Source organism: Mustela nivalis (genome assembly GCF_964662115.1).
Source record: "Mustela nivalis genome assembly, chromosome: 6".
NCBI classification, from domain to species: Eukaryota; Metazoa; Chordata; class Mammalia; order Carnivora; family Mustelidae; genus Mustela; species Mustela nivalis.
This window is the reverse complement of record NC_139025.1, coordinates 42,229,381-42,253,393: the sequence shown is the minus strand read 5'-3', so window position 1 is coordinate 42,253,393 and position 24,013 is coordinate 42,229,381. Positions and strand designations below refer to the sequence as shown.

Below are 24,013 nucleotides of genomic sequence, written 5' to 3'. Positions count from 1 at the left end.
TCTATCAATACAATTCTGTCTCTACGTTGTAACTACTGAATTCTTTTTTCTCCCTCTGTACACTACATGGTTCAGAGTATACATACAAACTCTCACCAGCATTAGTACTGTTCCTGACATGTCCTAAGTGCTTAGAAATGATTTGTTGAGTGACTGGATCCCTAGGTGAATGAATGAAATTCTTTGACAACTCCACTCTTCACTCATATTTCTTTCCTCCGGGTATCTGGTAGTCCCATGAGTCTGTCTCACACCATTTAGCATTTGCTAATAAATCCCACTGTGGGGTGTTAAGTTATTTCATATATGTTGATCTTGTTTTTACAAATTTGGTGTAAGTTTCTTAGGGGAACAATAATATCTTTTCCCCCTCCCTGTTTCTTCTACAGTTCTCCACACAGTAAAGGCTCAATGAGTACCTGATGATTAGGAGAAAGTTGGGTACCTGAGACTTGGAAAAATAAAACCTCACAGTGAGGACCGTATGGTCTTCCAAATCCCTCACTTTCATAACTTGCTCCATTGACATGTTTCACTATAAAGATCATCCTGGAAAAATAGCCTCTCTTCTTGTTCCCAAAGTGAGCCCAATTGCTTTTTCCTGTACATATTCCAGAGGGCCATCTGCTCGGCCCCCAGGAGAAGCTTCTGCCGCTCCCCACGGATAGTCTGACGGGGAGCCCACACCCTGAACGTTTCCTACACTTTCATTAGTGACGTGTACTTGAGAGCCCTCGGCTGGGATGCCTTTTGTTTCCACAGGACTTCCTCTAAAAATACCGCAAAATTAGGTTGTCAGGGAGATTACATGAAACCCAAATGATACATTTGGTATTTAATTCTAAAAGCACGACTGAGTAAAAACAGTGTTTATAGCTGCAAATTTTAAATCTGCTGCATAGTTATTCTGTTGTCTGCCACCTTCCCGATATTTAAAAACATCTTCCAAGGCAAGGGACATAATTCACAATTGTTCGAAGAAACCACTCAGGGTGTGAAAGGAACAGAGGCAAGAGATGGCGCACTTGTCAAATGCGACCGGTACCTGCATTTCCGGGGACGCTGAGCACGGTCCCAATGGAGATCAAGATTGGGTATGTCAGCACCACGCCGACATTCACCAGGATGTTGAAGGCTGAAAAACACAGGAGGATACAGAGGATGAAGGCAAACTGATCTGCTGGGCTCTTTCCTTCTTCACATAATAGAACCAGTGTTTTTGCTAAACCTGCCTTCTACACAGTCTGCACCTTTGGTCAATTAATCCTCTAATTTGGGAGCCAGATGCACGAGTTTCTCGATTGAAGTAGTCTATTCTCTTTTCTCCTCTGTCACCTTGGCTGCCTGATCTCTTGCCAGTTGGCTGGCAAAGGGCGTTTAGAACAAATCCAAAGCAGTGAAACAATCAATTCAGGACACTGCTTATTAGCACTATAAAGGCAGGCTGGGGCCAGCCAGAGGTCGGGAGGGAGCAGAGGACTGTTTGAAGTTTGGATTTTTTTCCCTTTGTTACTTTGTTGTATGACGCCATATTCCTGGATAATGAAAAGGCTCTCCTGTTACTGCCTAAACGAAGCTCTATCCAAGGATGGCCTATGCTGTTTTATTTCCTTTCCCTCGTGGTGAGCATCATACAGGCAAATGAAAGTGTGTTCAGTGTAATGCACTGAACCCCAGGGTTCTTTTCCACATCCTGATTTGTGCACAGATTATCCAAGGGCAGGGCCACAGAACCAAAGGAAGGTATAACTAGATATATTTGAATTAATATTTTGGATCTTTTTAGTAAAATATAAAATAATCATCTACCCCCTACAAAAATGATCAAAAATATATGTTTTTGAAAGAAAAACTATGATAAAAAGGAGAAACAATGATAAACTACATAGCATTATTTTATTTCATTTCATCTCAAGTAGGTTCCACACGGAATTTGGGTTTTGTGATGGTTCCTGGCTAGGTTGATTTTGGCCAGGAAATTGGACACTTTTAATCAGGATGTTTGGGTCTTAAGAGATCAGGACCTGAACTGAGACCAAGACTCTGATGCTTAACCCACTGAGCCACCCAGGTGCCCCTACATAGCATTATTTTAATGGATTTCAATTGTGTTTCTTTTAGGGGTTGTTTAGAGAAACAAATATGAACAACTAGGAATGGTCCTCAATTCAGAGAGATCTGTATGTAAATGATTCAACCATACTGCCTATATCTCTAAGGAACCAAAGATGGTTCCAGAACTACTCCAGGACAGTGTTTATTCTTCTACTGCTATTTATAATCCCTGCCTTAATTAAGCCCACTAACTTTGTTATCTGGAGTCACTTGTACTTGGTAGATAGAGACAGTGGGTTGAACTTTCATAAAACATGGGCTCTTTCATAATTATTGTACAATAGTGGTGGCAATCAAGGCAGAGGACCTTCCAAAGTTAATAATTGTTTTTCCTTCATGGCAGAGCTACAATGGGAATGACTATTCCAGCCCCTCAACTCTCTCCGTAGACTCAGGGAGTCAAATATGGCACACTCCAGCAAGTCAGGAAGGTATTCAATCCTACACAGATTATGCTAATCTCCTGTACTGCTCTTTTATCGGCTGAACTGGATTATTTCAGCAGATTGAAAGTACTGGTATTTGGGTGAGAACTGAGCCCTTCCCACTCAGCAAAAAACAGGTGGCTTCACTGAAATGTGTTGTCTGTTTTTAATTAGTTCTTTAGGTAGAACACTTACTCATTTTTCTGACAACCTAAGGACAAGGATATATAATTCAATATGCTATCTGTAGCATGAGGCCTCGCCCAAGTTTCAGTGGGACACAGACATGACAGGTGAATGGACCAAGCCAAGGGACATATGTTGGTGAAGGGCTACTTTGCAGTAAGTTGGAGATCATGCATACACAATTTTGACCAGGAAATTATCGGGGCACTTTTAATTAGGATGTTTGGCTCTTATGGAAATACTGCTATCGATTTCTACTCAATTTAGCAGAGGTTATGAAAGGTCATAACTACATATCTTTCGACTTCAAAAGTAGAATTCAAAGACCAACAATCAACATTTGATCCTTTTCTGGTCTCAGACCCCTGCCCCACCCCCTGCTTAGGGGCCTGGGCCAAAGTAGAGAAAAGATAACCCAAGGCTTCTGTGGGAATGAAAACCAGACCAATGGTTTTCTCCCAGGAACTGCAAAGCTGCTTCGGATTATGCCACCTTGATAAAAGATCAGCTGAGGGTTGGCAGACATCCTGCAGGTCAAGTGTGGTGGGAAAATGGGGATCAGGCAGAGGGGGCTGTCCTTGGGAAGGGTGAAGACAGAGGAGCAGAATGAAAGTTATTTGGTTCTGAGTAAAGGGACATTGAGTCATGTAGTCGGTTCTGTTGTTCACAGGCTTAGGGAGACAAGAGTGGGCTCATTATTTTTTAGGCTCCTTTTACAGTGGGTGACAGAAGCAGCACAGCTGGAAAGTCACAGTCCCCTGGTTGCTCAGGTGCAGCTGACCACCCTGAGCCTGGCGAATTTGGAGAGAGAACATTAAAAAGACTCCAGGTGATTTTTTCTTGGTCACCGACTAGGCACAACCTACTTAGCAGGGTGACCAAGTCCAGTTCTGCCTTCTCTTGCTTGCTGAGGGCTTCCTATCTCAAATTCATTCTCCATACACAGCCAGAGCTGGCTGACTAAAATGCAGATGGGAGCCCGTCACCTCTGCTTAAAGATTTTTAAATGGATTTACTCCCTTTAATGGGTTTCCAGCTCCTTCATGACCTGTTTCTTTCCAGAATGTCATTTCCTTCTTTCCTCCCTATTCTTCCTGCACTTGGTGCTCCAGCCATTTTGATCCACTCTGAGCACCTTGAATGTACCATCTCCTCTCTCCCTCTGCCTGGTGCACCATGCTATGCTGGAACACAGTGACATCATACAGGACAACATGAAGAATGGACAAGGCTGTTTGAAGCCCGGTGGTGATCGGAGTGGTCTAGGCCTCTAGCTCACACCTTACTTCGTGAGAGATATACCAGTTGAACATCTCTGATCTATACAAGCAATAGCCTGCAGAGAACCTTCTGACCATTATCCAGCCTTAAGTAAGTTCGGGAAACAGAAGACAAAGGTTCCCAAGGGAATAACCCTACTATGTTCATTTATCTAATCCAAGGAAAGGTCAAAAATGATGTAGGGAATGGAAGGCAAAACCCAGGGCCACTTACCTAGCCACAGCCCGGCCATCCCACAGAGATAGCCCCACGGCAGAGCTGCAAATGATGACCAGTGCTCTACCTTGGTGAAATACAGGATGACCGGGGTGAAAGAGATGAAGATCAAATTGAAGAAACCCAACGTGGAGACAAAGTGTGCTGCTTCACCGAAGTTGGCACTTCCAAGAAACATCTTGAACAAGACCTTGGATTGGGAAAGAAACTCCTTAGCCACACAGTTAGAGACTTGGCTAGAGCAGCAAGGCAAGTTCTACACAATGAACTGACCAACTCAAAGTTTATCCTCTATTTCTTCTTACCCCACCGTCTCCATGACAGTAAATGGGCCATTGAGATAAGTAAGATGCCCTGTTGTCTTCACTTGAAACAGCAAATGCCATAAAATGAATTCCTTAACGATGTTGGAAACAACTGCAGGCACTGTGTTAACCACCATCAGGGATGGGTATAGGGTGAATGATAACTAACTGTGTAGACAAACCCAGGAAAATCTAGGGCTGACATGCCGTCAATTCTTTCCCTCTAGGATGGGATTCATTTTACCCATAATCTGACAGATACCAAAAATTAAACTAGACAGAGAGACGATCATTATGTTGTTGAGAGATGTAATAATGATGCCTTGGATTTATAAGCACTTTTCTCTCGGAGCTTAACTTATTTTCACAAATACTCTGTTTATTCTCCAGATTAAAAAAAATTTTTTTTTCTGGATATAAATCTGTGTACAGAAGAAGGTAGCAAGGAGGTATGAATGGCCAACATAAAGTCACATTGGGCTGAGGAGGAGCCAGGGGTCGAGTTGATAGTTCTTGGCTTTATAACCCTTCTGCTTCCTATATTAATCCTCAAACAACATAGAAGAAAGCAGATCTTTCCGACGGCGCACATTTGATTTTATGCGTGTCTGCAAATGTTACTGCTCCCAGGATGAGTACATCTATGACATGGTCAGGAGAATTCTCTCAAAAAGACAGCCATCCCAGTCACATAGCAATTCCATGTGTTGCTTTTAATTTCAACTGAACTTATTTTTTTTCTCTTGAGAAACTGAATCAAGAGAACTTGACCACGTGCTGTTCTTTGGTCTCATTAGACACCTCAGAGGAGTTTCAGTTGGGGGCCAGTTAGACACTAATGGCAATTGAGTGAAAACTTGTCAAGCCAGTCACAGAATCAGTGGGCCAGGAAATGTCAATATGGAAATAGACTCAGTGCCCTCAGAGCCAGAGCCGGAGCCCCAGTGTTGGTGAATAATCAGAACAGGCACCCAGGAGGGATGCGAAGGGCGTTTCCTGCTTTTCACAGAGCATTTGCTCATTGAAACACCAAGAGAGGTGAAAGTGGAACAGTGCCTTAGCTACCTCCTCAAAGCTGGCTCTCAAAAGTGGCAGCTCCAGCAGAGAACGAGTGGTAAGTACATAGTGCAGACCCAGAGTATCCATCAGAGAGGAAAGGAGGCCCTTCGTTTCACTAATAACAGAAGTTCCTGTGGCTTCGGGTTAATACGTAGCAGTCAGCTCATGAGTGACAGCTTCTTGTAATTTTTAACACCTCATTGGGTTAAGGTAATGACTGTAGGCAGTTAACATAAAGAACCTTAAAGAGAGGAGGGGGTCCTTCTCAGCCCCTGCTGCAACTGGTTGATGACTGTGGACAGGCAGAGGTGTGGAGCATGGGCTTTGGAAGTGGCCAGTCAGAATTTAAATCTTTCTATCACTTCCTGGCTGTATGCCCCTGGGCAAGTTACTAATCTTTTAAGCCTCAGTTTCTTCATCTGGAAAGTGAGGGTAAGTGCCTGTGCCTCAGAAAGTTGAGTCAACACAGGTGAAAACTTCTGGCAAGTGCCCAGCATGTAGCAAGTACCCAGTAAATGGTACTTAGTCTTATTTAAACCATCTTTTTTTTTTTTTTTCCTCATGCCAAGACTTTCGTTGTCCTGGCTTCCTTTATTACTTGAGTTTAAGCTACGAATGACAGCCAATGACATTTAAAAAAGGCACAACATACCTTATATAATGCAGATGTAGAGGCTGAGCCCACTGCGAATGCCACACCTATGATCGAATCCGTATGGAAATTATCTGCATATGCCATCATGACGATGCCAGTAATGGCCATGATTGCAGCGACTATCTGTCAAGTAGAATGCAAAGAGATTAAAAAAAACCCTGATGCCTCCATATCTCAGGGCAAGCAATTGAAAACTTCATGAGAGTTGCTAAATGCTTCCTCAAACCCAATTACCTCTCGTACATCTCTGTTTCAATGCAGGAAGGGTCAGTATTAACAAGAAATCAGTATGCTCATGAGACATCCAGACAGAGAATATAAAAGCTGCTCACATTCTAATTAAGGGCTAGTACTTGCAGTTTAATCTTTTAGCTCAACTTCTTAGAGATTAATATACATGTTGGTGAAATAAATTTAATAGGATTTCCTAATCCTCCAGAGCATTTTTATCTACAGTGTATTCTTTTGCTTCAAACAATTCAGCATACATTTTCATCAGCTCCTCAGATCAATGCATGATTTTGAAGATTGACACATAAACAGGACTTGATTAGGTAGACATAACATTGGTGCAGCTAAGAGACAAAATTTAGGCCAAGGGGAAAAAAGGAAAGCGTGCCATCTCTCCCAGTGATTTATAAGGAGGGAGTTGAGTTTGCACTGGCCATTGGTGTGTCAAATGGAAGCTAGCTCTTCCTTTGATTTACATGCAAATTAACCACAAAAAGATACACTTATTCCATTACTCTAGAGCGTTAACTGTAGAAAGTGAAATATTCATCATTTGATTAAAATAATAATGGTTTAATATAAATTGATATGATCCTGGATCTATTCAAAACAGGGGTCCACTCCCTTAGTGAAATGCTGATTTGCACCTGTTTCTGAAATTATCTTGATCTGATTCCACTGGAAAACATTTCAAAGCTATAGTAAACAGTACAATGACCGCCCCTGGGATGGGGAACAATATGTCATTTCCTTGTGAAATAGTCTCACTGACTTTTTAACCAAGATGTATGTAACTTTGCAAGAAATATATAGGCACCTGGCAGTTAACTTTGTTAAGGTTCAGTTCTGAGTATTCCCAAATAAATCAATTCCTCCACGATAGTTCTTCTGCATAGGTGACTTTTTTTTGGCACCTCCGAATATTATTAGTGCATTATTTATTACAACAAAATGGAGCTCTTCAACATGTGACTGTAGACTCCCTCCAGGCCAGTGAAGAGTATGATAGCGATGACACATAGAATTTAGATGCTACTAAAGCAATTCTTTTGTTAATGACCACCAAAAGCAAGTGCACTGTTGGTTTCAGTCTTAGCTCCATACTAAACATCCTTTATGAAAAACAGCAGGAGTACTTGAGAACAGATGCTGACATGTCAGCAGTGAAAAACCGTCTTCATAAAGCGTTTTTCCAGGAGGCTGCTTGATGGGAGGCGTTTCTCTTGCTGAGTGAATATCATGTTCTGTAAAGCTCCCAGGCATGTGTTCTAGTTAAGCTTTGCCTCTCACTAGAGGGAATAGAATCTAATACACACACCACGAGGTGTCAAGGAAATTTTCCAAACAAGAAGTAATAGACTCATAAATAAACATGGGGAGGGGGTTATCTAGACTTGGAAATTCTGTGAGGGCGATCATTTTCTTCAATTTGGGGACTTATAGTTCAGCCCAGGACCTGCAACGATCCTCTGAAAAGTTTGATTTCAGAGAAATGAAAAGGCACATTAGACACTGGCATTTTCTGATTTGCTTTCGTGTTTAAATAATGTTCATGGGTCAAAGTGTTCAGGTCCGCAAGCAGATTTCCCTCCTAAGACTGAGCTTGTAGGACAATAAGTTTGAATCAATATTTGTTTTCTTTTGGCCAAGTGTCAGTTGTGTTTTCTTGTTCAGATCAAGAAAGGGTTATTAGAATACAGTATTAATCATAATGAACTTTAACATAATGTACTGTTTCATATTTAAAATTATTAAAATTATTCTATAATACATAATATCTGGGTTTAGGCAGTTAGGCGTAATATAGAATTCTAGGTTTAGGGAACTAGGAAAACAAACAGTCTATCCAAAATAAAAGGCAAAAGCAAGAACACTGTCTGGAAAGCGATGACTATTTAATACTATTACCCCCCCAGGGTATGGCTTCAGTTAGAAGCACTTCCTTTTCTGAGTCAACATTTAGTAAAAATATATACGTGTACTATGTCTATTATAAATTCCCAAGATAGGAATTGGGTATGGACAAAGATTATAAATTTTATAGCAATTCAAAATTACAACTGCGATGAGCCTTTTAAAGAGCTCCATTACATTTTATATTCAAGTGCTTGTGGAAATATTAGCTGGACCACTTAAGTTGACATATCAATTACAGCAGGGTCTCCTCCAATTGCCTTCATGGAGGGGAGCGTTTTTCACATTGGGGGGCCGACAGTGTAGTTAGTTATGTTCTCAAAGCATGAAAATCTGAACGTTTGAGATGTTAGAAAAATTCTTCTCTATGGTATAAACAGCAATTTATAGGTGTTATAGGTTTCCTGGGAGGAAAAGATAAGTTAAATTATTTTCCACATTTTTAATTTAAATTTCACAACTATCTAACAGAACAAATTTTCTGTGGTTCTGTTTTAAGACATGTTCGATGTGTTTCTTATCTACACAGCTGGAACTCAGGGAAGAGAGCTCAGTAATTCTAGGAAATGAAGGGAAATGGCTGTGGGTGGGTGGTGCGGGGGAGGCTTAGTGGAGTGGTCATTCAGATGATCCCGGAGTGGCTTTCCTTGGCACCACTGGCCAACTGCAGAGTAGATACTTTTTGAATTTTCAGAAAACAAATAGTGTAAGCACAAATCTGAGTCACAGGTATTTTCAGAATTGATCAGTTACTGAGGAAGGATTCATAGTCTGTTCTTTTGAACAAAAACCACAAAATGATTCTTCTTGGGCTTGGGACATGAGACATGTGCCTGCTGGAAGCCTGTGCCTGAAATCCTGAGTCAGAAGTGCTCCTATGTGCACACCTACACCTACATAGGGACAGCGCCCCGCCCCTCAAATGCCTTTGAACACGTGAGCATCCAGATGAGGGATGCTTCTGCTGAGAAGACACCATCTCATGTGCCCTCTGTGGCTCTCCTCCCAACCTACACCAATTCCAGCCCTATAACCAACCAGAGTGTCTAAATAAGACAGAAGACTGACTCACCGCTGCCATTCCCTGAATCTGGTTTGGGTGAGCATGTTCGTAACCATAATGACCACAACAATGCCAAAGCCTAATTTTCAGCTTTGGGAAACCTCTCGGGCCTCTCATGTCATGGTGTGCCCACCTGGGGCAAGTACCCCGAGGAAGAGGATTTTGTTAGCTCATTTGCCCAGCATATCTCTTAAGGGACATTTCCTCCTGAGCCAGCTGCCCTCCTCCGCAGGCTCAGCCCCCTCTGAGAGCCTCCTGTCAACATTCAGAGCTAATCAGACGGGCACCATAAGGCTGGCTGAGTGTGTTCCTCAAGCCCAAAGATGGCTCTGGAAGTAAACATTCAGTAATGTCACTGTGCTATTGACCACATGTGACCCTGCATGAAAGTTAGGCTTCTGTCCCCTCTCAAAGGATTCATCTGTACACATAAAAGCTAGAGGAACATCTGGCTTTTGAATGTTTTCTTTTCTTGTCTCGTCATTCTATTTATTTATTTATTTATTTATTTTTGTCTCAGGCCTTCAAAACCACAAGGGTCTGGCCCTTCTCTTGATCTCTGTGAGGGTTCACCAGCCTCATTACATTCACTGCTTCCCCCACTTACAAAATGGTGCCCAGAATTATTATTTGTGTAATGATACCAGCTCTTCTAGGGTCCAGCGTATTGAAGTGAACCTTTAATCGCTTCTCTTTCTAATCGCAACTGAAATAACTTTCCTTAATTTGCCTTAGTGAACAGTGTTTCTAAATTTGGGTGAGCATGGAGGAGCTCCCCTGACTCACAATGGATCCCTGAATAGCAAGCCTACAGCAGCCTCTAGCGTGGAGACCCTCAAAGGTACGCTGCTGGCAGGGCTGTACTCAAGTCCAAGACTCAATGTCCAGCTGAAGGTGGGATACACATTAATAGCTTGGCTGGTGAGAACTGCACTGATGATCATTCTTGTTCTCTTTGAGTTATTTAAATAGAGCCCATTTTCAAGGAAAACCAAGGCTATGCAGAATCCTTAAGCTTATCCACATGCTACATCTAAGGTTCCATGAAGGTGAACCATCTGTTTTCCTCGGATCCAGTGAAATTGGACAAGAGTTGAAGTGTGAGAAATGAAAGAAGTGGGCAGAGGACAGAGTATAGCCATACGGATTGTGTGTGTGTGTGTGTGTGTGTGCGCGCACGCGCAGAGGGTGCCAGGGGACAGACAGTTCGAACCAAGTTGTGCAGACCCCCAAACCAAGATTCTCACCCGCCACCTCTCAACACACATCTATTTTTATGTGAATAAAATCCATCTGAAAATGATCTGAGACCAGGACAGAAAAGAGGGAAAGAACGGCCAGATGGAAAAACTAAAGGGTGTGCCTGGAGGATAGAGCAGATCTATTGATGGTATCTTGTTAAGGGGTTACGGATTCCTTGCAGGGGGTAAAATTGGAGAGCATTCCACTTCAGCTTTCTCCCCCTGTATTCATGAATTTTTCTCTTGCCAAGAGGGGGACCGTAAGGATGAATGCCAGTACCCATCCTCTGCTGCCTCCTCCAGGAAGCATGAAGGTTCTGGATAGAGGATTTTGCACGGCCCACGATTGCACAGTTACGACATAAATGTCAACCAAAGGCAGGGTGGAAACCAAAGTTTATCTCGACTCTTCTCTAAATGCATAGTATTGGCACAAGTCAGTAACAGCCTAGCTCCAGTGTCCTGATGTAGGGCACTCTGGAGCCCAATTTGAATTCAGAGAAGTGCAGGTTAAGCAGCGAAAGATTCCGTTTAACTGACATACCCTAGTCGGTCCGTGGTGGATCTTGGAAAGTGTCCAAAAGAGCCACAGTTTGGAGAGTTAGCTGCATAGGACCCAATTACAGCTAGAAAAATACATGCATGTCAAGCCAAAGAGACACAAATTCATTTCCTAAATCTGCTAAGGAAGTTTGGGGTCTGCTGAACCATTCGCCACCCTCCACTCAAGCAAATTTAAAAATGAAAGAAATTTTCAATTAACAATTTAAAAAATAAGAGAGGGACAAGATCTAAAAGATGAGTCACTTTTCAGATTGGACTGCAATCAATACCAGCGACAGAGGAGAAAATCCCCAGCCAGTGGTTCATTTTCTTTGAAGAGAACTTTTTTTTTTTTTTTTTTTAATTAAGGGGCTTTTCAGGAATTGAAGAGCTCTAGCTAAACAAGACAGGATCTTGAAGATGGGAAAACACCCTACTTCAAAGCTGCAAGAGCTGGATTCTCACCAACATTTGTGCAATTAAAAAGAAAAAGGTCTTTTTAAAAAGTTTACTAATTTCCATGGGATGATCATATTATCAGCTGTAATCGACTACTCATGAAAGAGGTTTTAACACATCAATATTTACCAGCGAAGTGGCTGAAATGATTTTATGATAGCAAACTGAATGTACAACAAATTACCTTTCCATTGATAATGCAATCAATATTCTAAGGACACAAATTATTAATAAGTTATTCATAAAACAGAATTTGTTTTCCATGAGCAATTACCTTGTGCCAACTGGGGCTCCAGAGAAACACATGTTAACTGATTTTATAACTTAAAGCACCCTTCCTTCTGTCTAGAGTGTCATTTGGATGTGAAAAATAGAAATAAGGAATGTGATCATCTTAAACGCGAGCATCCTTTGGGTCAAATGAAAATTATAATCCAAAAGCAATCTATCTCTAAACTTCTGAAGACTGAGAGTGAGTAAAATATACAAATTGTAATCTGATGATTGAAAGCAGCACTTGAACTATTTAAAAACAAAACAAAAGACTAGTCCAAGTGAGGTGGCCTGCACAGGCACTAATTTGATCCGTCTGGATGTAGGCAATGAAAATGGCATTTACATTGTCCGTGTTCTGTGAGCTCTCCTTTAATTTCTCAGATGACCCAATTACACATGTTCTCAATATGTCTCAGGAAAAAACAGAATTGCTGAGACTGTCAAAGGCAAAATGCTGAAGATGTTGTGGTTCTTTTCCTATCCCATGGCCTGATTACACGCATTGTCAAAATTATACCTTGACGTTCTTCTGGAACATGGCATTAAACACTTCCTCATGTTTCCCAGTAAGGAGCAAAGCATTTTGTGGTTTGTAAAAAGAAAACTATATGACTTCCACCATGCTTGACATTTATGTTACCATTTTGCTATCTATGATGTCTTACATATGTACTTATTAACAAATATATACAACTCATTGGATATGTAATCATTTTTTTTCCCCTATTGGGTCTTACTACTTACGGATGCTGTAGTAGTTTTCTAAGGCTGCTGTCATAATTTACCACAAACTTGGTGACTGAAAACAACAGAAATTTATTCTCTCACAGTTCTGGAGACCCAAAGTTCAAATCCAGCAGAACCATGTTCCCAACAGCAACTCTGAGAGAGAATACATTCCTTGACACCTCCAGGATCTGGGGGCCGTCCCAGGCTTCTTGGGTTTGTGGCCATGTCACTTCACTCCGATCTCTGTCTCAGCGCTCCCATTGCCTTCTTCTCTTCTGTGTGTCTCTCCTGTGTGTGTCTCTTATAAGGGTATCTGCTATTGGAATTAGAGCCAACTAAATAATCTGGGATGATCTACTCTTTTCATCCTCCTTATGTTAACTATGTCTGCAAAGACCATTTTTCCACATAAGGTCACATTCACAGGGTCTGGGAATGAGGATGCGGACAACTTATTGGGGACCACCCTTCCACTAGAGATGCCAATTTTCGAATAGTGATGGTCTGTAGTCTATAGGCAGATTTCCTTAATGTGTGATTTAAATAGAAGTTACACAGCTGAGTTTTTGTTGCTGTTGTTGTTTTTTAAATCTCAAGTAAACACTGAACCTCTTTTGATAGGACATTTTGCAAGAGTAAGTACCCTGTTTAAATGCATTCATTCACTCTAATACAACTGATTTTCTCATTGGTAAATCTAATAGTGAAGGTATTGATTCCCTTTTGGTATTCAGATGCCATTGAAAGGGCAGAAAAGCCCCTAAATCTCTTCTTTTTCCCTCTCTTCTGGCAAGGCCTTCTAAATTCTCATGCGTCGTCCATGGTGATGGCAGATAGAAAAGAGAAAGATCTCATAAGCATGAATTTATGTAGTATATCCTCAAATATCACTGAGTTTTATTTTGTCTCCTGCATTATTCTAGGTGCTACAGACAGAGGCAGAGCTGGCTTCATGGACATATGACCTTTGCAGATGCATAGGGTCCCATGATTAGAAGGGCCTTGCCCTTGGTTTCATGTTGTGCTGTTGCTGTGTTATTTAAGAAACAAAACAGATCAACATAGGGGAAGGGAAGGAAAAATAAAATAAGATAAAAACAGAGAGGGAGGCAAATCATAAAAGACTCTTAACTCTAGAGGACAAAGAAGAGTTGCTAGATGGGGGGCCCATGTGTGTGAAGGGGGATGGGTTAAATGTGATAGGCATTAAGGAGGCAGTTTTTGTGATGAGCACTGAGTATTATATGCAATGATGAATCACTAAATTCTACTCCTGAAACCAATACTACACCATAAGTTAACTAACTTGAATTTATTTATGTATTTTTAAATTTAAATTCAATCAGCCAATGTATAATATCTTATTCGTTTCTAACTACCTTGAATTTAGATAAAAACTTGGGGGAAAAAATAAAGCTGCTTTAAAAATTAAAAAAAAAAAATGGAGTGGTCCTTGTGTTTTCATTTAGCATTGGGCCCCACAAACTATGTAGCTAATCCTGAATGGAGCAGTAAGCAAATACAGAGATGGTTCCTGCTCTCAAGGACCGGTCAGGGTACCTGATGGTAAGCAGTCAGTACCAGTGTTCTCCATATAAAAACATTAAACCTTTTGGATGGCAAATCTAAGTTAGATGGTGGAGAGTGTGGTACCACAACTGGGGATGGTAATAGATCATGGCCTGGTTCAGGGTTTCTCATCTTGTCTTCTACCATAGCTTTCTACTTCTTGTTCGTGTCAGGCTTCAGTTCTAAATTTCCGAGCAACATCTCCCAAGATACAACCAGAATTTCCTATTAAAAAAAGTTTTAAGGGTTAAGGGATGTCATCAATTTTTTCTCTAGTATTCATTTCAGCATTTAAGGGGCCAGAGACCTGATATCATTGTAAGAGGAACAATATTTTGATAGAAAAATATGTTTCAAATCCAGTCTTTGACTTCTCTTTCAGAGAACAGCAAGTGTGTGATGTTTATCTTCTGGGAAAAGCTTTCCATTTATACCTCTTTCTAAAGAATTATGTTCTCAATATTTTCATCACGGTGGCGTGCCGTGCCAGAATGAGATCTGGCTCCTTAGAGCTGCATGGGTTTCAATCAATCTAACCTAGAACAAGAATACAAAATGATTTTTTTTTTCAAATCCATATTACTTCTGAAAGGAATAAACTCAGAACTGAAGTGGCTGGTGGAAGTTTAATATGGTTCAATTAAGGATTTGTTACCCCAAAGTACAAATTGTTGCTTTTCGTTCCATTTCTAGATTAGTCACCCAAGATACAGAGCCACTTTTAACAGCATTGTGCCATTACCAGTGACTGTAATTACTGTTTGGGAACCTTATCTACTTACACCAATGTTAATTAAATCCATCTTGGGGTCGGGGGGAGGGAAACCATGAGGGAGTTGTCCCAACATATGTTGATTGAAAAAAAAAAATCATAACCTTTAAGGTGGCTAATTTTCTCAGACCCTTCTTTCCTGAGGACAGAAGGAGTTGATCACACCATTAATTCTAAAAAAAGAACTTATTTTCCCTGGTCTGTTTTTGGGCCTCCTGTTGAAATCAGCAGACTGCCCAAGGGAGAGCCTTTCTTTATCCTTTCATGATACTGTAATTGCCTGCGTGTCCTAATGCATCTTCAATTTCCAACTTGTACTCAGAACCAATGGGGAAAGTTTGACAGAAATTCCATGATACAGAGGAGCTCTCCTGATGCCAAGGATTTACGATCATAGGCGGCCTCACACATCAAATCAAGTGTGCCATTACCCTCACTCCCATGAACCTGTCTTTCAGCACGATCCACGACAGCAAGAAGACAAAGGCTTTGTTACAACAGAACAGAGCAGAGACATCCGTGGCTGTCAGCTTCTTTAAAGCCAGTAAATACAGGTAATTAGTCAAAGTCCATAGAATAGAAAAGGGAGCAGTTCTTTTAAGAAAGAGCTTCAATGTCAGACCGTCTTCACCAAAAATCCGGCTGCATTCCCTAGGAAAGAAAAAGAGGTTAATTGTCAGGTACTAATTGTGACACATTTTGGGTTGTCTAACTCTTGACAGACATTTTCTGGTAAAAACACAAACACTCAACACCCATTGTTCATCGGTGGAACTTACTTGCTTACCCAGGGCTCCCACCTATGGAGCACAACGGGGGGTAAAGGGCTCCATGGACAAGAGCCCACGTCCCCCAGGGGCAGAGCTAGCCCTTTCCTACCTAGATATTCTCTCAAGATGGCTGGGGCAGCCAGTCTGCTGCTGCTGAACATTCTCAGAGAAGTCTGGAGAAATACAGAAATGAGTAGTTTCTAGGATTACCAGCTATTAGACAAGAGAGAAGACTCTTTCTCAAGGGGGTGACTACAACAGGACCAAGAGTTCTGCGACTGTGTGAACAGGTAGAGACAGCTTGCAAACCCACAAACTGTGGAGAGCCACACCATTGGGGATTTGATTTTTCCTAAGGGGCAAGACCTCTTTTTAATGTATCTGCCCAGTTGACTAATTTGGTTTTCCTCTAGCATTTCTAAGACAGGAAAAAAAAAAAAATGACAAAAGATTCTGTGATGACCCCAAACTGGTAAAACAAATAAATTAAAAAAAAAATCAAACTCAGGTTGTATGTATATACATACATTTGGTTGCTTTGGAGGAAATTATCTGAATTTATTGTGTAAAAATAATCACTTCGGTTAAATGTTTGCTTTGTTTGATTTCTGACTAAGCTGATTATTTAACCAAAGGTGCCATTTTATTTTATTAAAGATTTTTATTTATTCATTTGACAGAGAGAGAGAGAGAGAGAATAAGCAGGGAGAGCAGCAGGCAGAAAGAGAGAGAAGAAGGCTCCCCGCTGAGCAAGGAGCCTGCTGTGGGGTTCAATCCTAGGACCCTGGGATCATGACCTGAGCCAAAAGCAGATGCTTAACAAACTGAGCCGCTCAGGTGCCCTCAAGGGGCCATTTTAATAAAAATGTTCAAACTAGTGATACAGACAGACAATAATGATGTGATAAAATAACAGTGTTTGTCTGACTATGGACTGAAAACAGACTCACCATTGGGATAACTCAGCTTTATTTTTTTCCACGCAGTTGTTCATGAACATCCAGGCATTTACTGGGCAACTATCCTGTGCTAGGCTGTGTATTTTCAAGAGTAGTATAACTACCTTTTTGAAAGCAACAAGCTACTGATGTTTGCATGGTTATAATGAAATCTACATGGTTCTAGCTAGTACTAGCACCATTTCTCCTCGGGCTTTTTCTGAAAAGAAACAATTGTGCCCCAAAGTTTTACAAACCAAAATCATCTCTAGCCAATGTTTGCCCCAGCATATGAAGCAACTTACCCTATGGAAGGCCACATGGAGGGAGGGAGTGACAAAGTGGTGAGGCTTTAAGCACAGGAGTATGGCCTTCAATGTCAAGTCTCACGGAAAACACTGCATCCAAGCAGCGGAGAATGCTGGGAATTGTAAGCCAGCGAATCCCAGGAGGTTAAAAATGCATAATGTACACATAGAAACCTGTGTAACAGTTTTACTTTTGATGCGGGAGACAACTAAAGCAGAAGGATTTTTGTAAAATAAAAATGCAACTTCCCAAAAGTAATTTTTAACCTGAAAGAGACAAAATCCAAGAAGGGGTAAGATAACCTAAAAACAAAGTATTTTGTAAAGTAAACAGAAATCACACCTGCTCAGGGAAATGGAGGGGCATCTCTTAAGCCCCACAGCCACGGAGAGACACTGAATCAGAGCCACATACATACCAAGCAGCAGTTGGCACAAGGGATCCTATCTCTCTGTCCTCACATAGGGATCTGCTCTGTGAGAAAGTCAGTCAGGCAGAGCTGGAGCTGCTAGTCACGGGCTCATCCTGACATCTACAAGTGCTAAATGGCTTTTGAGATACACATTGATGAAGAAACACAACAAACACATTTCTAAGGAAAGGACTTCTTTTCATATCGCTGGCCCTGGCCAGGGAGGGTTCTTCCTTCCCAGAGCCCACTGTCATGCTGGGTTGAGTGCTCTCAAGCAAAGACTTTGAATGCAGGAGGCAAAGTGACAGGGAGAGTTTTCTTCCCCAGTGTGGGGGGAGGGGCAGAGACTGTCCTACCCCACCCACCGTGTTAGCTTCCTTATTGGTCCCCTCTTTTTCCCTTCTCTGCCTATCAACCTTCTCCCCGTTTGTCCCTGCCATAGCAGAACTTAAAAATGCTCTCCATTCAAATGCCTGGTCATGGGGGTATAGGACCTTATGTTATTTAAGCATTAAGTGCTCAGAAATGTGAAAATTCAGAGAAAGATAGGATGTCTATAGATGAGCAAGTAACACTGAGTCTCTCCTTGGGATGATGAGATCAGAATTTCTAGGCATTAGGCCCTGACAGGTGGCAAATTTGGACAGAAGTTAGAAGCTGGGGACACTAGTAAATTAATTATGCTCAACATTGGGGCACCTAGGTGGCTTCATCATTCGAGCGTCTGTCTCTCGATTTCGGCTCAGGTCATGATGTTAGTGATAAGAAAAAGAACTGAAAATTCTTTCATACCATTCAAGAGAAAAGAAGAAAAGAGTCAGAGGATCTGATGCTATGGGACAAATTCTGTTTCCAGTCTTACATACTAACTCTCTTCTCCCCCTTGTTCTGCCATGAGAGCTCCGGGAAGTGCCTTCTTGGCAGATGGTGTTAATGAGTCTACAAGGAAAATAAGATGAAGGATCTCAGAATTTTCTGGCAATGTTTACCTCTCCTATGGAGGGGCCCTCTGGAGAATATTCCTTTCAAAGACCATGTTTTCTGCTTGACAATAACAGCTCTTTGATTTGGTTTCAGACATGGCCAACTTCAACCAACTTGCACTCACAGGTGGAGGTGTCCTGCCCAATCACAGGTTTCGATAAATTCGGAGTTAGTCAGACATAAGGGATGTGGTGGAGATGAAGTTGATTCCCGAAACAACATTTCTGTTAGCAGCAACCTCTTGTAAATGTGTTATCTTAAATAAAGCCAACTTGGCATGCTTTGAGGTGTTCTGAGGTACAACCTCCCATACTAAACTCTTGGGTTTTTTTTGTTTTTTTAAACACTTGTTTTTATCAGCATGTGTATCTAAACCACAGGAGCATTGGAGTAGAACATACAAGCTATGGATAAGCCATTTTCAAACAGGGAGAATTTTAGTTTGATACTCTTGTTCCCTGAAATTGCTTATGAAATATTGTTATTAAAAAAGACCTTGTGTCCCAACTTCATGTCTATTTGATGGGAATCAAATACAAAGTATCCTTAGCAATTACAAACAGGTGTAAGACTTATTTCTGTCCTCCAAACCAGAAAACATTTATTACTTATATAGATTTTGCTTAATTTTAATTGAATAGTCATGGATACTGTGGAAGATCAGCACACAGTGTGACTTTAATATTTTTGGCTGCTTCTAAGCTGGTGAAAGAAAGTGGAAGTTGAAAATAGACTCTTTGCAGTTTGTTAAGTTTTTAAGAATACTCTGTTAATGCACATCTTTTCAGGAAGTATGGGGCAAGAAAGAAAGGTGATTTTGGCTTCTCCAAGATGAGTTTGTTGTCATTCTGCCAAGGAACAGTAAGTGGGTGTAGAGAATTGTCCCTCTCCCACTGCCATCCACTGAGGTCTTGACTACTGTTTTGTCTCCATGATTAGAGTGACTGTCCTGGAAGTTATTCCTTCCCTCTACGCCTTTCCTCTTCGAGAAGCTGTCTGTCAGCAAAGGTTCTTTGACCCAAATGCTGCCTTTTGCCTTCATCGAGTGCTGGGCAAGACTGGTCCTGCCAGCTTCCTGAGCTCTCTAAGATGGGGCTGCAGAAGCCAAGTTTAGCACAGAACAACTGCTAGAACCGTGGTACTACCAAGTTCATACCTGGTGAACCAATAGTGAAAGTCCCATGTGCTCCCAACCAGCAAATAACAGCATCTTCTAAACCTCAGGGCTGGCCTGCTGGCGGGGACTGCCTCCAGCCGGGAAAGTCCCCACCATTACAAGAAGGTGCTTGGCTCACTGCTAGCAAAGTATGCTGCAAGTATACAATGAACTTTCTGGTGAAGCCCGTCTAAAAGGAGGAGTCGCCTGCCTGGGTGGCTCAGCTGGTGAAGCATCAACTCTTGGTTTAGGCTGAGATCATGGTCTCAGATTATAAGATCGAGCTCTGTGCCAGGCTCCCTGAGTCTCCACTCAGTAGGGAGTCTGCTTGAAATTCTCTCTCCCTCTGCCTACCACCCCACCCCCCAACCCTGGCCAAAAATAAATAAATAAGTAATCTTTAAACTATTAGGGCCAAACTTCCTTTTTTTGTGAAACCAGATCATTTTATCTGCTTAGGTACCACAGTGTCCCAAATATTGAGCAAATATTTTTGTAACAATTAATCTTATGAAGACATGTTCTTTTCTGGGCTTGAGCCACTGGGGTATTCCCTTAAAGCATGACTTTCAGAGATAATTCTGGATTTAAATCTGGATCCTGTTATTAGACCTGTGTGACCTTGGACAAGTCATTCAACTTTTCTAAATTTGTTTCCTCTTGTGTTAACATAAGAATAATAACACTGCCTTAAAAGATACATGTTACCAGCAGTGATGATGAATTAAGATAAGATCTACAAAAGCACCAGCACAGTGCCTGGCATGTGACAGACATTCAATAATTTTGTGCCGGCGGTGGGAGGGGGGGAGCTGATTCTGTTTCTTAGTGCTCATGTATTCATTACCAACCTTAGATCCTGGCTTTCCACACTCCCCTAGTCAACTCAGTTCATCATGCCACAGAGAAGAAATTATGCAGTTTCATAAAATTATTTTAAAACATCTTGCACTGGCCCTTTAACATGAAACCTACCTGAACTTTTTCATCGGAGATTGTTTTTCTTGAGCGGTGGCCAGATGACCGGAATAATAGACTGGGAAAAACATAATGTTCCAGTTTGTTGAAAACCAAGTCATGAAAAATGGACAGTAGAAGTTCTTGTAAGTAATTTTTACAATCTGTGTGGTTCCAACCCAAGACGATGACACTGACAAGATGATCAAGAGTCCCCAGACAGCCTTCAGAACCATGGACGTGCAAGACTGGCAGCGAGCCTTGATTCTGTTTTCTTGGCTGCTGTTCTCAGGATGAGTCTGTGTTCCATCATCCCCTGAGAACAGGAGAGGAATACAGATGTGTGGAAATCAGGTTATAGGACAGCAACCAAAGAGGCAGACAGTAGTATCATCAGGGTTTTGCTTTTTTACCATCATTTAAAGGGATTAACTCTGGCTCCCTTTCTCTCCTGAATCTTTGCTCTGTAAGGTACAGTATGGATCTTGACCCCCACCCGTTGTTAAGGTCACGACAATGCTCATGAACTTGGTGGATGCTGTGCTGTTCTTCCAGGTACTCTAATCACTTCTTCATGAAAGCATTACATATCTCAGCTCCAAAGACTTCGACTTGGCCACATGACCTGCTTGGTCTAATCAAACATGAACAGAGAGATGTGAAGTAGGCTGCCTCCCAGGAGAACTTTAAGGGCATCACAAGGTCCCATTAACCTCTCCTGCTCATCTTCTCTGTCATTAGAATAGAAAAAGCCAAATAGGAGTTGCCCTTTTAGTCTCTGTGGGGGAATGAGCAGATCCCAGCCAAAGCAGCCCTGTATCCGCTGACATGAAAAGTAAGTGAGAAATAAGTATTTGTTGTTATATTCTACCAAGGTGGGTTCCCCCCCACCCTGAAACTGCAGCAAAGCTGACTATTAAATTGAAAAGCACTATGTCCCAAGAACAGGGCAAATCCTGACTACACAAAGTCATTTCCCACCTTGGAGCAAATTACAATTTAATGTATTTCTGGGAGCACAATGAGTTCTGCTTTGTATTTGTACATTTACTAAGAAAATTTAGTAGCATTTTTTTACATTAAAAATAGTCAAAATTCTCTAAAAGCGACAATCATAAAGGACTTCTTTCTTGATAGAGAAACAAATTCAACACAATAAATTTATGCACTTGTTGGGAGGTTAAAAGGGAGAAGTCACTGAGTCCCCAAGCTGAGATCCCAGGTGTTAGAATATCAAGGGAAGGGAGACAGAATTGTCTGCAAGTTCTCTCCTGTCTCCAAGCACCTCCTTTGAACACAGGGTTTGTCCAAGGAGTTAAGAAAGTGGTATAGGCTGCAGATTGTAAGTGGTAGCTGATGGGTTTCTTACTTTCTCTCTCTAGAACCTACTCTCTCTCCCACTAAATGTGGTCCTATTGCTTAATAAGCCAGGTATGACCACCCCCCTGGGGTAAAAACTTTCACCCAGGTAATGCTTTCTAATATAATTATTTGGGAAGGGAGTAGCAAGCCTTGAGGGTGAATTCTGAATTGGGGAATATAAACCGAGCAATGACAAACACAGCAATTACTGTAGGACTTCAAAGTCTTCTGAACGGTACTGGATTCTCAGGGCCTAAGCCTCTAGAAGATGAAAACTGGTCTTCTTTTATTTATGTGTTTAGCAAAATCTTATAGAGATCACCAGGAGTTAGTTAGTTATTTAAGTCCTAAGGGTTCAAAGATGAAAGACCTGAGCTCATGGCCTAGTGGTAAACCAGAAAACACATCCAAAATAGTGTGTTAGGGCCAACAGAAATAGTGTGTTAGGGCCAACAACGGTAGATACAAGGCCATGTAGAAACAGAAGAGGGGCACTTGTTAAGTGATGGGGAGGGAAATGATCGGGAGAAACTTTCATGATGTAGTAACATTGACATGAGCCTGGAAGTGTGAGCCAGCTAGCTCCCTTTACTGTGTATAGACAATTCTTGCTCTTGATAACAGTCCTGCAAATCCTCTCTATAACCATGTGGCTTATGCAGAGAGCAGAGGGGAAAAATATAAAATGAGTGAGAGGGTAGAATAAGAGACTTTTGTCTTGGGAGTCTGGGAAGCAAAAGTTAACCTACCCAGTAAAGTAGATATTATCACTCCCATTTTACAGATGAAGAAACTGAGGCTTGTGTTAAAAGTTGTCCAAGGTTGAACCTACATTGGTATGACTCTAGGGTCCAAATCCTTTTATTCTGAATACTCATTCTGTCTAGGTTTTAGGCTTGAGCTCTTCATTCAACCCCTGGAAATTTCAGAAATGGTCTGGAGAAAAAATTCTGTTTCCTGACAGGAATGGTAGCCTGGCTTGAGGCTGAAGAGGAGGGATGCCTAAGAGAAAGGTGGACTCTTCAGATTACATTATTCTTGGGGACCATCTCACCAAGGAGGAATGATTCTGTAAAGGTTATCAGTATCCTGTTAAACTGATACCTGCCTATGCTGTCACTTTCTTCATAGACTGCTTGGTGCCACCATCGTACCATCGTACCATCGTGCTCTTGATGCCCCCAGTAGTCACCTAGATCCCCCCATAGCATCAAACCATTCTTCTGCTAGCTAGATTTACTTGTTGCCAATTCTTTAATTTCACCATCTATCAATATCATAGAAAGACTGGGTCTCCAGAGCTCTTTTATTTTTCTGGTGGTTTTAAATTCTCTGCAGTCCTGCTTAGATGTATGGTTTTGTATAGACCATTAAAACTGATATACCAGGAATTCCATCCATTACCATGAAACTTGGTTAGAGTCATTAATGGCAGAGGCCACTGGAATTTGGAAACCTGGGTGCAACCAGTGTATAGCCCTGAGCTCATGTTTGATTCCAGTCTTAGCTTCTTTATCTGTCAGTGATAACACCTGTCTCATGGGATTCGTTTTGAGGTTTAAGTACATCACATTCATGAAAGCATGGTGAGCTGCTCTTCAGATCATTCTCCTTTTCTCTTTTTTCTTCAGTGCCCTGGAATACCCCCCAAGTGCCTTGTGAATCATCGCACAAAGTAAATTATGTCCTCTGTGATCTTTAATGGTATAGATTTTAAAATTGGTAGTCTGCCTATGATAGATAGAGCAAGTCTTTATTAACCAGTATATTTAATTAACTGGAACATTCTATTCTGCAGATAACTGGGATAATAGGAATATTACTGCAACTTATTAAAGCCAATTAAAACTTTCTGAAGACTTAAGATGTCATTTTCTTCATTTTTAAAAAGAACCTCAGCCTTGGGGTCAGTAGCTGCTCAGATACTATTTTAAAATACTGTCACTTTTTGAAAAATCTTTTCATATATATATATATATATATCCCAACCTCTTCTCAAATTAGGAGAGCCCTAGAAGAGGCTTTTCTATTTCTTGTATATCTTTGTTGACTATTCCCCATCCATACTAAGCGCCCTGAATTCCAT

General features: G+C 41.3%; 2 protein-coding genes across 6 annotated transcripts in view; both read right to left on the bottom strand.

The window, feature by feature from the left end:
* Positions 1-24,013, bottom strand: part of TIMM9 (translocase of inner mitochondrial membrane 9) — a 906,959-nt gene that overhangs the window by 204,316 nt on the left and 678,630 nt on the right. The window lies entirely within an intron of this gene.
* Positions 1-24,013, bottom strand: part of SLC35F4 (solute carrier family 35 member F4) — a 223,285-nt gene that overhangs the window by 1,523 nt on the left and 197,749 nt on the right. For 2 of the 3 annotated variants that reach the window (XM_082735088.1, XM_082735086.1), the window contains exons 3-7: positions 20,584-20,881; positions 15,471-15,690; positions 6,240-6,365; positions 4,221-4,413; positions 1,046-1,135 (exon numbers count right to left, since the gene is read on the bottom strand). In XM_082735088.1, the coding sequence (XP_082591214.1) occupies positions 1,046-1,135; positions 4,221-4,413; positions 6,240-6,365; positions 15,471-15,690; positions 20,584-20,801 (847 nt within the window). In that variant the 5' untranslated portion in view covers positions 20,802-20,881. Of the gene's footprint in view, positions 1-1,045; positions 1,136-4,220; positions 4,414-6,239; positions 6,366-15,470; positions 15,691-17,052; positions 17,323-20,583; positions 20,882-24,013 lie in introns of those variants that run through there. The other variant, XM_082735087.1, reaches the window with a different exon arrangement.